This window comes from Talpa occidentalis, unplaced genomic scaffold, assembly GCF_014898055.3.
Source record: "Talpa occidentalis isolate TD23 unplaced genomic scaffold, MPIMG_talOcc4v2.1 talOcc4.7, whole genome shotgun sequence".
NCBI lineage: Eukaryota > Metazoa > Chordata > Mammalia > Eulipotyphla > Talpidae > Talpa > Talpa occidentalis.
The window spans coordinates 61401340-61414824 of NW_023605083.1; the positions used below are offsets into that span (position 1 = coordinate 61401340).

Sequence of the window (13485 nt, forward strand, 5' to 3'; positions counted from 1 at the left end):
ATAATTGCATCTGTTTCTGTGTGCTGGGTCTTGAGCAGGCTAACTCCTCATAAACCAGTTCTTCAGTAGATCAGAAGCCAAGAAATCTGCAGGGAGGCTGCTAATTGTGCCCTAATAATCATTCCCCCCACCTTTAATAATAATAAAACTGATGAAGTTTGCCTGAGTAGAGTGTCACCCAGAGTAAAGACAACCTTTTTTAACTTTTGTTGCAGCTAGGTGTATCCATATGGTTACATTTCAGCCAACTGTATGTAAGCCAGAGCAGTTTGTACAGGCTTAAAGGGAAGGAAGCATGCTTAATGGGAAAGAAATCCTTTTTTTCTCCCTTTTCCTCTTTCTGGCTGAATTATAGATGTGATGGCTGGAGGTGGGGCAGCCATTTTGGACTATAAGGTAGAAGATGCATGTTGAAGATAGTGGAGTGATGAGATTAGAGTCATCAAGTCACAGCAAGGGAGAAAATGGTGGGAGGGTACAAAAAGTATGACTGTTCCTCCTGGATGCTTTTCACAAAGTCTTATAAAACCAAGACAAACTGGACTACAGCCAGCCAGACTACAGCAGATGGGAGGGGATCTTGCTTTGAGAGAGGCACTGTCCGGAGCCTGTGATCAATACTGGTTAAAGTCTCCAAGTATAGAAAATACCCACTGCTTCTGTTTTCTAAACTGCAGCTATTCAGGCAATGACCTTGAAGTGACAGCCTTAGCAGGAGGTGACAGGCTTGAGCAGGGACAGCAAGTCATTTTCAAGCCTTCTCTGCCAGAATATTCGAACCAGATAGCTCCAAAGATCAGGTTACTGTTGTTGCTTTCCACCCAAGCTTCTTTCAGGTGACTTTAATGTAGGCACCTTCAAGTTCAGAAAGAGGGATGAGCAGAGCATAGAACATCAGTCTAGATCAGACTTTGAGCTGTGGGTTCTTAATGGCATTCTATGGGAAAACACCCCACAAGCCTGTTCTTCCAGAACCATGAAGAAACACAGGAGGACCTGCCTCCTTCCCCCACTGCCCCAGGAATTGTAACAGGGTGGTCCCCAGGAAAGGGGGAGGTTCCAGGTTCCCTGCCCCACCCAAGGAAGGGTGGAGCTAAGCAGGAAAAGGAAAAGCTGGAGAAGAGACTGAGGAAGGAAGGAAGCAGGATGGAGCCAGGAGACCTGGAGGAGGCGCATGGAGCCTAGAGACACGTGAAGAAACTGCGCTTGTCTTTGGGTTGTGGACTGGGTGACACAGACGTGGGTGAGACCCATGGGGAGGTGACAATGGCAGCTTTTATCTTGATGTTGATTTTGCTCTTTTCCTTCCGGGCTTGTCTGGTTGTTTCTGACCCTTTTCTGTGGGTCCCCACAGGAAGATGCTTTAGACTTGTGGCAGGCTTTGGGGCCTTGTTCTGGGCCAATCCCATATGGATGGACTTTTACCCACGAGGGGACGGGTAACTTTGGGTGCTTCATTTAGAAACTAGACTCTTTGCCTTACCTGTATTGTTTCCTAGTTTTATTAAAGTTCCTTCCCATTAAAGTCTCATATGTTTTGTGTTAATGCGGCGGATGGCAGAACCCATTTAGAATAGGCAGGTTTGCGGGGCTTGGGCTACCCCTCTCCCTGTCCTATAACAGAATGAGCAGTTTACAAAACCGTGTTGTCCCCAAGACTGCCCTCTGCAGTAGTGCCTCAGAGGTAGTTGTGAAGGTGGGTGGACGTGGAGCTCCTTCCAGAGGTGGACCGGGCTGTCCGGAGAATCTCCAGAGGCCACTTCACCAAATTCCTGTGTGTGGGACTTGGTAACTACTTGAAACAGTGTTTCCTGTTCTTCCTTCTTATGAGTTTCCAATGGCTGCCTGCCTGTATCTACTTCACTATCTTATGGGCTGGACTGGGAGGAGATAATTTATCTTGAGTTTGTAGGTCCCTGGACCACAAGAAGCCCCCAGGGTTGACAAGATGGCAAAGGTGATTTAGCTTTAGCTTCAAGTGCTAACTGAATGGGATTCTACCTTAAGGAGTGGCGGAATGGGCTGTCTTCAAGGCAAGAAAAGTGAGCAGAGGGTTTGAGCTAAGGTAGAGACCACTAACTATACCTCAAAGCCACTCCTTCCTGTTTCTAAACAACAGAATCCCTGACTTATAGCTAGCCACATGGCTTCTCAGAATAAAACCTTTCCCAGATTCCCTTGTAGCACATACAGCTTTGTGACTAAATTCTGGTCAATGGGATGGATCACACCCAGATGACACAACCTATGGGAAAAGGTCTTGCTTTTCTCCTTTCTCGTGTCCTACAAGGGGGTTACCATCATGACCTTCCACACAGAAGCTGCACCCCAGGTAGAGCAGAGCAACGAGTTGGAAGGAAACTGGTATCTTGGGGATCCTGGAGCCACCCTAACAGCCCTGCGTGAAAGTGAGTAAAGAAAACTCTACTTTGTATAAGCTACTGTGTTGTAACAGCCAAATCTAATTCCGATGTAGAATTTGCCACACAAAGTCAAGACAGAGATATGTACTGTGAACGGTCATGCTCCGGGCTGGAGGGAAGGCAGAGATGAGCAGAGAGCATTTTTCCTCCCAGAGAGTTAACATTTGCTTTTTAAAAGGCAAACAAACTTAGAAAACACTTCCAGAGATCCAGACATTAGAATAAAAATTTCAACACACAGCAAAAGTGTGCATAGCTTGAATGTTTTTATGTTAATCAAATTGTTTTTCAGTAGAGTCACTGACAGAACAGGTCAGAATGAAAAGCATTCCAAATTAACAGAAAGAACATTGCTCATCAATTAAAATACTTTTTGAAACGGCAAGACTTATGACAAATCCTTTGGTTGCTCCGAATAGAACATAACGATGGCGCTTAGCCTGGCTGTCGGCCTCCATGTGCTGGGTTCCCCAGACTGAGGTCACAGTCTCTACCACCGTTACGAATCTATCCTCAGCTGAGGACGATGGGCAAGAACCAGGGAGTGGTCGCCTTGGCATTCAACAGCGCCAGTGTCAGAGGGGCTGCCTCATGGGAAAAGTGACAGAAATGTGACAGACCTCTCCAGAAGCCTTACAGCTTGGGTTTTAGGAATAATTTTGATTTTCTGGAATACAAATTCCCACAAAGGTAAATGTTTTACGAACAAAGGAGGTCATGGGGTCCAACATATAAGAAAACTGAGTGTCTTTTTTCTTTAACCATGCAACAGTATCTTTTATTATGTATGGGTTTTTTGCATTATTTTTTTTCATTCATATGTAGACAAAATAAGTGTACTGTTCAACACACTGAAACTTCTAAACTTAATCACCAGCCAGAGAAGACTATCCTAAAAGTGTGGCTAACCTGGAGGCCAGCTCCTCTGCTGATGTCCAAGTCCATGGGGCTGAATGTGACAGAGACCGTCCCCTGGGAACCTTCATTCACCACCATTCGATAACCCTTCTTCAGGCCCAGATCAGCAACACAGTATTCGCCAACAATCATGAAATGTCCAAGATGACTTTCATCACCATCTTCTTCTACAGAAATATGGGATATGATTCTTGGCCATCAACAGAAAATGTGTGGATAGCTGAGAGGAAATATTGTGGAAAGCAAGACACTGGTCATCCTCATAAATAACTGTGGCTGGTGTATCCTTGTGGATGATGCTCCCGAAGGTCCTGTTGCCACCAGAGAGGCCGAGGGGCCTGAGCCTCAGCCATCTTATCTGCCCTCTCTGCCTGCTGGTGGTGCAGACTTCGTGGAGAAGGCTGGGAAGAACTGAGGGCAGCTGGGTCTAGGTCAAGACCCTAGTCCTGCCTCTTACAATCTTTACCTTTGATGCTGCCTTTCCTTGTGGCCTCTGGAAGATGAGGAGGCCTGTTGCTTGCTGTCAAATGATAAACTCTGAGGTACCAAAAGAAGCAATCAGCAACAAAGCAGCAGTAGCACCTCTGCTACTCTAAAAGCATATTTAAGGATAAACTGCTGTGACAGATATAAAGGCCATCATAAGTTTGTGATCCAACACTCCCTTCTCCCCCCAACTAAATTCAACTAAATCTCTTTTTTCCTGGAAAGTGAAAACACTAAGAGCAAGTTCTGGAGTGGAACACCAGAAGGGATCTCCCGCCTTAAGTCAGCACATTAAGTTATCTAATTAGCTCTTCCGAGAGCGCCAGAACGTAGGATGTAAATGTCTTCTCCATTCACACCCAAATTGCCCAGGCAAAATATTTATTCTGGTTTTGATGAAGTTCTTCTCTTATGACTAAAAAAGGCTTGTTAAGTAGCATTGCTTAAGTATATAAGGTGTTGACGCAGGAACCTGGAGCTACAGAATTTAATTGGTAATACCTAGAGTACGTAGTTACATGTTTTGATGCTTTAGAGAATCCTCCAGTCTTGTTCTTCCCCAGTATTACATGGATTTTGTTTAGGGTAACATCTGTTGGGTGTGAACTAAGTGGTCCGCGCAATGGTAGAAAGAGGTTGGCTGCAACGTTCTGTGAGCTTTTCAGAAATTTATGTAACATATTGGCAGCATTTCTGCAAACCCACTAAAAAACTTAATTAGCTTTAAAAAACTAAAATACATCTCCAAACACATTTGACTTCTCAAGTTTCTGCAAACACCGTGATGATACATTTCTGTCAAATGGCAGCCATTTGCCAAATATCCTGATGACATTTAAATCTACGTCAGTCTTCCCCTCTTTGTTGGTCCTTTGCTGATGAAATTTTCTGAGTCCAGACTGAACATAAGTACTGATAGGGTACTCCTTTGTGCGTTGGGTTCTCTCCAGAAGGGAAGTGATTTTCTCTGATAAGTTAATTTTCCAAGTAACTCATCAATAGCTCTGTCAGTTAGATTCCAGCTGATGAAAAGTCACATTAACACAATCTTATTCAATCCTCACAGTCAACCTAACGTTCTCAATGTTATTTCTATTTGGAGGAGGAAACAGGAGTGCCTTGAACTAGTTATTTTGAGTGTGATCAGGAGAAAAATTTTCCACCCGTTGCTCCAAACTTTCCCGCTACATCCTGTTAGCTTGGCATTATGCTGACAAAGTTGGGGCTTCGATGGTCTCCCATTTCGCAGTGTGGGGTGTTGGCATCTGCTATACGACACCATATAACAGTCCCCCCTACCCTCGCTGCTGCCATTTAGCAGTAAGATATCAGTGGGGAAAAGATATCAGTGGGAAGTATGCAAGGGAACATGCTAGGTCTGCAGATTAAGAGCCTTTAGAAACCTGGCCTCCTGATCGTTACCCATCTCACAACCAGGAAACTACTCAGTCGATCCAGAGTTTGCTAAACATCAAAATGGCTTCACTTAGATGCACTATACCATGAAAGCATCCTTTTTCTATAAATCCTGTTAAGAAAACTGGCTTAACTTCCTCTTCTACACAAAAACCACTATTTAAAAATGCCACATTAAAATTTTTATGTAATTTATTTTCCTTAAATAGTAATTTGCTACAATCCTGTCACAAATTTTTAAAAAAATTTAACACAGTATTAACAAAGGCAGAATTCTTCAGGACAATCAAAATCATGGTGTACTTAGAATAAATTAACATCAAATGTGTTTATATTCAGATAGTCTGATCCTCTCCTTTGAAATGAAATGGAGACCATTGTAACTCATGGTGAATGTGCACATTTGTTCTTCTATACAGAGACTCTTTCTTTATATAAACTCAACTGTAATTTGAATCAAGTTAGGAATCCTGAGAAACATTCACCCATGGACACACACACACACACACACACACACACACACACACAGAAGCTGGGTTTCCCGTGGTGGTTTACTGACTAGATCTTTTCTCGGAAGGGCCAAAGATTCTGAATTTTTAGAGGCTATCCCATCTCTCCTCAGGAAAATCGTAAGGTTTCAAGTGTAAGAGCTTGAAGTAGCAGCAATACATGAAGTAGATTCAGTAGTCGATGATTCCAGTCTTGGGTGCTGAGCGTCCAGCAAGAGGTGCGCAGAGTAAGCACCTGCTTCTAAAAGTAACACACAACACAACGCCGAGAGCCCTCGCCCTCTGTCTCGACTGAAAATTCACCCAAGCCTCCATCACGAATCCGGTCCAGGCACTGGGTGTGAACCTGAAGAGGGCACTAATGCAGGGAGAAAGCGGGCATCTCGGACGTGATTCTCAGAAATACAAGCATCGGAAGTGGCAGGGAGGTGGGACAGAGAAAGGGAGGGCAGAGATGGTTCTGCTCGTCCTTTGGCCTGAAATCCCACCACCTTGCACTTAGTACATTCATCAGGGTGTCCTTAGCATCGGGGCAGGAGAATGCTAGTAGTTCCAGTTCCGCCTGGAAGCACAGAAAGCTCAGCCTTAGAGTCCTATACACAGACACCAAATATCAAGCAGCCCTCAATAGCCACACCATCTTGTTTCTGGGAAGTCAACAACACTGCTGGCGTCCCCTCTGAACTGCCCAAGGATGGTTTACAGGAATAATGTGATATCTAGGGAAGAAGGCATGAGGACAGGCCCCGAACTGAGACTCCTTTTGCTTTTATCTCTGGAGGAATAACGCGGGCCTGAGTGATGCTGTAACTGCATGCGTTTCCTACACAGTTCCTATGTACAGGATACCTTTCCTAGAGAAATTTAAAGTGCCTGGGTTCAAATGGGCTCATTCCTTTCCCACCGCCTACAGATTCCTCTTGCTGCTTCCAGAGAAGGTCTGTCCTGAAGGAGGATGTCCTTGGGAAGGAGGAATGAACGTATGAACGTTTTCACAGTTGTCTTAACTGGGATCCAGCATTTGGACTAAACCTTCTTCACAAACTCGAAGAATGGCTTCGCACACAAACTTGTACTGGCTCTGGAAAAGAAAAGAAGGCCATCAAATCCACCAGCAGCCCTGTAAACGCTGTATCACACCCCACATGCGGTGCTTTCTTCATGTCACTCTTAAGTACAGTAAGTCCCTCCTTAACGACGTGAAGAATTTCTTGGAAGCTGGGGCTTGAAGTGAAAAGAGGACTGGTGATACCAGGTCCTCAAATAAGAGCTGTTTTGTTTAGCACTGGCTGAGATTTTTTGCTTTTATCAACCTTATAATGAAGAGTTGTTGAAAGAAACTTTAAGGATCTACTGTACTCTGCGTGCTAAGTGCCAGGGAAATAGCAGAAGAGATATATCTGTGAACTCACTACTCTGTACAGTAAGCAGTGAGGGCTACTTAACCAGAAAGGGCAGACCATGTGTGATGGACACACAGCAGAAAGAAGAATCCAGCCTAGGGGAATCAGCTTGGGGTGTAGATATTAGTGCACACACGCATTGAGGGCTTGACAAAGACAGTCCATCCATTCCCAGAAGTTTGGCCCTGGCCACACGCCTGGACGAGGGAGAGAGGGCAGTGGGCCAGTGCTGGGGTTGAGGGCCGTGTGTTGAGGTAAGATCTACAGTTTTGTTTTAAAGAGGAACACCTGTAAAAGCTGCCCTCCAGGAAATGGCTACCTATATTAACAAATGCCTAAGAAACTTAACTTAGTGACATGTACAGGGGAGAAGAAAGCATTAAAATGGAGCTTCACTGGTTAGGATAATCTACCAGGAAGATGTACTTTAAAATTCTGAACCAGTGTCTTCACTCGCAAGGCCTTTTGTGCAGGACTGGCCCGGACCACACGCTCCAGAAGTGTTGGCCACTGTCACTATTTTTATGACTGGATTCCCACTTACTGATGTCTGCACCATCATGGCGCGCTGGTCTCTCATCTTCCGAACAATATCCAGTGGGTACACTGGCAGGTTTCTCTCAATTAGGCACATGGCTGTTTCCATGGTGACCAACACCCCGGTCCGACCTATTCCAGCACTGGAGTAGGAAAAGGAACACAGACTTGGGATTTGTTCAAGCAACATTTCTGCAGAGCCCAGCTGAACTCGCCAGTCCCCACATTCACTCAGCACTTTCCTCTGCTGACCTTTAAGAATACCAAACATGCACTCAGGGTATGCTTTCAACCTGGCTGAAGAAACCTCTCATTTATTCTGAGGCCAGGGAATTAAAGACCAACGGAAAGAAACCACCTTCAAGTGTAAAACCCACTCCCTGCCTTTCCCACATCTGTGAAGGTCAGTAGACTCAAGGACAGGGCGAAGAAGAGGGTGGGACTTTCTTCAAAATTCTGTACTATATTTAGAAGTTTATGCTTTGTAAAACTCCACATCTTTTGAGTAGTGAAGAACTAAGGTAAACAGCTTTGTGAAAGCAGAGAGCCCTGTGGGATTTAGGGCAGGGCTGGTGTCTGTCTACTTTCTCTAGGCCTTCTCCATGGAGTAGGGGGCATTAAAAAAACACCCCTGCCTCCACCACACACACAGACCCCCAACAAGACACAGTACCTGCAGTGAACTAAGATGGGTTTACTGTCCACCCGGAGGGACCTCATGTAGTTGACAAATTCCAGGAAGTCCGAGGAGTCATCGGGGACACCATGGTCAGGCCACGCCACGTACTGGAGATGTGTCACAGTGTGCTCTTCCCCGGTCTGGGGAGACAAGGCAGCTGTGTGAGTCAGGGTGGGACCTGGCCTCCTGCCTCCTGCCTCCCTTGCCCAGACCCACCTGCCCTCTGTGCGTACTCTCCTCCAAGCGCCATCCTCAAGGGCTCAGCTCAGGCCACCTTCCCCAGAACTGCTTTCTTCATTTCTGCCCCTGGCGACTTCTCCCCAACACTCCTGTGGCCATTAGCACCACACAGGTTGCTTCTTTTTTAATGGGCCAAATGTAACGTGTAGTTTAGCATTTTAACCACTACTAGTCACACAGTTCAGTGGTGCTCCCCATGTTCATAAAATGGTGCAAACATCACCATCACCCCATATGTGGGGGGTGCCTGAATCATGCGCTTTCCACACCACCCCGCAGCCTCTGGAAAAAGTTTCCAGAACCTTTCATCTTCTCAAACTGAACTTCTGTACCCAGTAAACACTAACTCTTCCTTCTCCCCTCCCCTGCCTGAGAGGTACCATTCTCTTGTCTCGATGACCTTGGCTACTCCAGGTATTCCATACATGTACAATTATATAATATTTTCCCTTTTTTGACTGGTCTATTTCACTTAGCACAGGTATTTCAGGTTCATCCATGTGGTAATATGTATCGGGGGACAAGAGTCCCTGTATGGACAGACCACATTGCTTATCTATTCATTCATCAACAGACACTTGGATCACTTCCACCTGCTGGCTGTGCAGTCCTGAAATGCTCCCCAGCTGAAAACACAGAGCAGACCTAGAACACAGCCTTCTTGGGACCACCATGGATGCTGACGCCAACACCTATCTCTAGACTGTGGCCTCCTGGGGTCCCCACTCACCTCTGTGTTTGTGACCAGCATTTCCCGGAACACATAAGCGATGGTGCAGTCCTCTGACTGACACCGGATGTGAAAGGGGCCATGCTCCACGACGTCAGGAGGATCGGGCCAGTACTGGTGACACTTGGTCTGCAAGGGAACCACTTGAGTGTGAGCTCCCCACTGCTGCAGGGTGGCACGTGTTACATGTGGACATGCAGGAGGGGCGCTGAGCCAGAGCCCTCTCACTCACGCTAGGTCCCAGGCAAGGACCTTCCGCTCTATATGTTCTCTGAGAGGAACAGAGGAACCTCGCTTCTCCTGGAGAGTGGGGCAGAGATCTGTGTGCCAGGGTCAGGCTACACTCGAAAACCCGACCACGGCTGCAGCCTGAGTCACTTAGCTTCTTCGGTGCCAGGGTCCAACTGCTGGAAGAGCAGCAGAGGCTTCAGATGTAGGGCCTGGACTTAGGCGAAACCTCTCTATCCCAGCCACTCCTAACCCCAATTGTGCCCACTGCAGTCCCTCCGGCTGCCTCTGCTCTCACACCCTCCTTATACCTCACCCCTGCTTCATCATCCCCCTTAGCCCTTTGCAGCAGAATCCTCAGGGCACAGCAGTTAAGGGCACACACTTGGGAGTCAGACAGGACTCCGCTGGAATCTCATTCTCTGCTTGTTAGCCACAGCACTTTGAACCTGCTACTTAATCTCTGATTTTTATATTCTTTGTCCAAAAACTAGGGACAGGACCTGCTTCCTAGGTGGTAACAGAGGTGGGGACAACGGTGTGCAGTGCTGGGCTCACTGTGGGAGTCAGGCCATTGTTACTGTTACTACAGGTGCCACGTTAACTTAAGGGTGATCACAGATTCCACAGAAATGCAGACGAAAGAAATCCCCTAAGTGGGATGACCATTCCTTTGCACTTGAGCCTATCTCTGAGGTCCTTAAACGCTTTCCGAATTACCTGAGTGGAGCTGACTCTCATCATATGTAGCAGATGAAACCAGGCTCAGTGGGATTAAGCAACTTGCTCAGGCTCTTAGGGCTGCCATGGGAGTGGGCTCTCAGGCTGTGGCTTCTGTGCAGCCAACTGATCTCACCTGCTACTTTCAACCTCTCCTCTAAACCCCGAAGCCTGCTCTTTGGCTATCATAGTACCTGCCTCTGACTTCAAAGCAAAATTCTGGCCGAGCTCTCCAACCCCAAGTAGTTCTATCCAAATCTGACTCATTCAAAAAGAATTCTTTTTCAAACCTATAGTTGCAACAACTTATGTAATAACATTTGTTTCTAGCTGAAGGGGAGTGTAAACCAACGGCATGTAATTTGTCTGGAATCAGCTCTTCTATTTTTATTTTCAAATGTCACAGTAAATATTTGAAATTAAGGCATGCTGCTAGAAAGCTGGAGTGAAAAATTTACTTGTAAACATTAAACACGGGTATTCTGGTGAGTGCCCATGTCCTGTCCTGGCTTAGCCATCACGGGGCTGCTGACCACAGGTCCCGAGGCAGGTGGACATCCAAGCCTAGGGCTGCCTTATCTGTGCAGGTGGCCGAGATCTCCGCTGCAGCTCCCAAAGGTCCTGCCCACAGCACAGGACCTGACCTGAAACGACTGGTCTAGGTAAGGCAGAGCCACAGTCTCTGTATTTCCAGAGAGTCCAGAAAAATCTGACCAGAACTGGATTCTCTCTTTCATCCTTGATCAACTTTAGATTTGAGGTCTACTTGGAGCTGAATGCTTTGAGGTATAGTGGAAACCCCGGGCTCCATCTTGGTTAATAAGTCACGCTAAGCTGGGTGATCCCGGGCAAGTTACTTCTCTGACTTTCTATTGCCACATTAATGTTGCCACCATGGGGAGTGATGACGCCTAAGCCTAATATCTTTTTTTGATTTTTTTTTTTTAAAATAAGGGAACTTTGGGCGACAACACTATATATGATTCAGAAATATCAGACCCCAGCTCTTGGGTGTAGTCTACTAGCTAGTATCTTCTGTAAAGAATATGCCAAGTGCTAGACAGAACTTTTTATGGACATTATTTTCTCTTGGCCTCAAAGCAGCTCTCTGAGGTTGGCACTACTGCTGTCTGTGTTTTATACACGAGCAAACTGAGCCTCAGGGAATGAATTAACTTATGTCTGATCATACACACAAGTAGTGGGCATATGCAGCTGTAAAAAAATATTTTCTCCCAAAAAGAAAGGTGTGGGGAATGATTTCTCAATTGAGGGGCTATGGCTCTACGCACTGTATTCCCCCTATGAGGACGCCCACGAGGCTGAAGGGAGAATACAGTAAAAATCACTTTGGGTGGGACTGAAAACAGGGAGAAGGCAGAGTGATGCTGCCGCAGGAGTGTCTCACAGGCTGTGGTGAGCCGGCTCTGGAGGAAGCCTGCAGGTGCAGGCTCACGTGGGAGCAGCAGAGGCGCTGGCCACAGCCAGCCACATGCCTGCAGGGGTCCTGCCTGGCTAAAAGCACAATATGGGAGAAAATGGGACATGGTGAAAATGTCATCTCTCAGAAAAAGTAAGGGGCAAAGCTGCCAGTTTGGAGACAGACTCCTGATGGGCAAGAGCCAGCGGGTGGTGGGGAAGAAGATGAGACAGGGACCTCAGGATAAGGGCACAGGTCAGCTGAGCATCTGTAACAGGAGCGGGAGGGAACTAGGCAGCCTGGCTTTTAGAAGAGTGGGTTTCTTAACAATGATAAATAAGAGCAGTAAGTTCTTAGGGTCAGAGATAGTGAAGAAAATGCCATGACTTCTGGAGACAGGAATCTCTAGGCAGGAATCTGATGGAACCAGCTGGAATAGGTTCAATTAGGAAGGACAGGCTGGGAAACAAAGAAACCCTCCAGGTCACAGGGAGGCCTCACCAGAACTCAGGTTCAGACTGGACACCCACATAAGAGGATAGGGACATAATCAGGGCAGAGCAGGGCAGGGCAGGCAGGACCTATAAGAGTAGTTGGAGGAAGCTGGGGCCTGTTGGAGGGAAGAAAGGGCCTTTTCTGTTTAGTTTGAACAAGGGAAAGAAAGGGGTGTTAGCCAGGGCAGATCATCTGTCAGTAACCAGGCCTGCTGGAGTGTCTCATTTCTCTGCAGAGAAGAATGACCTTACAGCTGGGAAGGAGCGCCAGCTCTAAAGGGGAGAAGAAAGGGCAGCAAAGAGATGGGGCCCGCTGGCATGAGTGGGTTCAGGGATCATCTCCAATAAAGCATACCATGAACTCAACAACCTTATGAGGCAGGAGAGAGCACCTCCATGAAGAGGTTCTGTGAAAACCTGAAACATTTGGGCACCCAGAAGTAACAGGATAGGCCAATACAGCACAGCTTTCAAATGGGGAGACTGGTATATCTTAGAAAGGACACAGCAATAAACTTAATGTCTGTCATAAAATGCCAAATGGCCCGTGAAGGCTGGCAAAGGGTGGCATGACTGGAGGGAGATTAGGAGATTGAGTCTGCATTAATCAAGACAGAATCACGTGGTGGGGAAGAATTTTTGTGTGTGTGTGCCATGGAAAGTCTTAATTTGGGTCTAGGACAGCTTTAACGTTATCTTCTAAACACTTTAACTCTCTTTTTATGAGAGTGTGAGTGGCCAAGCAGACCTTGGGCTCATAGCCTGCGAGGCAAAAATATTTAGAATTTAATGACATTGTTGGTCTTTTTGTCTTTACATATGTCTTCTACTTACGGCAACTGATAATGGAATTCCATTTATGGTATAGCTTTTAAAGGACATTTACTAAAGCAAAAAAGAATCACTTAAAAAAATAATAAGTAGTACAGTTCCCGCAATAATTGCTAAGGTGGTACCCAAATTACAACCACTACTGCCAGCTAACACTGATTTATAGAGTATTTACCATGTGCCACACATTCCTCTGAAAAGGCAACCTGCATTAACTCATTCACTTCCCTCACAATCCCACAAGACTGGTTCAAAAAAGGTGCCAGTCACTTCATAGCCTTTTCAAAACATAACTAGGAAATCACAAAAATTAAAATGAAATGTAAACAAAAATAAAAGTAGGCCAAAACAAGGCTTCCAGACAGGACACCAGATGATACCACAGAACCACTGCCTTGTGATTTTAGCAAAGTGTCTGATGATCTCCGTGGTAGCTGGGCAGACGAGGTGG

The 13485-nt window shown here is 46.2% G+C and overlaps 1 protein-coding gene across 5 annotated transcripts in view; it reads right to left on the bottom strand.

Moving 5' to 3' along the window:
- Positions 1 to 2719: 2719 nt before the first annotated feature.
- Positions 2720 to 13485, bottom strand: part of PTPN3 (protein tyrosine phosphatase non-receptor type 3) — a 98604-nt gene continuing 87838 nt past the window's right edge. For 2 of the 5 annotated variants that reach the window (XM_037495503.2, XM_054689868.1), the window contains exons 23-26: positions 9342 to 9470; positions 8366 to 8511; positions 7700 to 7835; positions 2720 to 6833 (exon numbers count right to left, since the gene is read on the bottom strand). In XM_037495503.2, coding sequence (XP_037351400.1) covers positions 6756 to 6833; positions 7700 to 7835; positions 8366 to 8511; positions 9342 to 9470 — 489 coding nt within the window. In that variant the 3' untranslated portion in view covers positions 2720 to 6755. The other 3 variants (XM_054689869.1, XM_054689870.1, XM_054689871.1) reach the window with 3 other exon arrangements.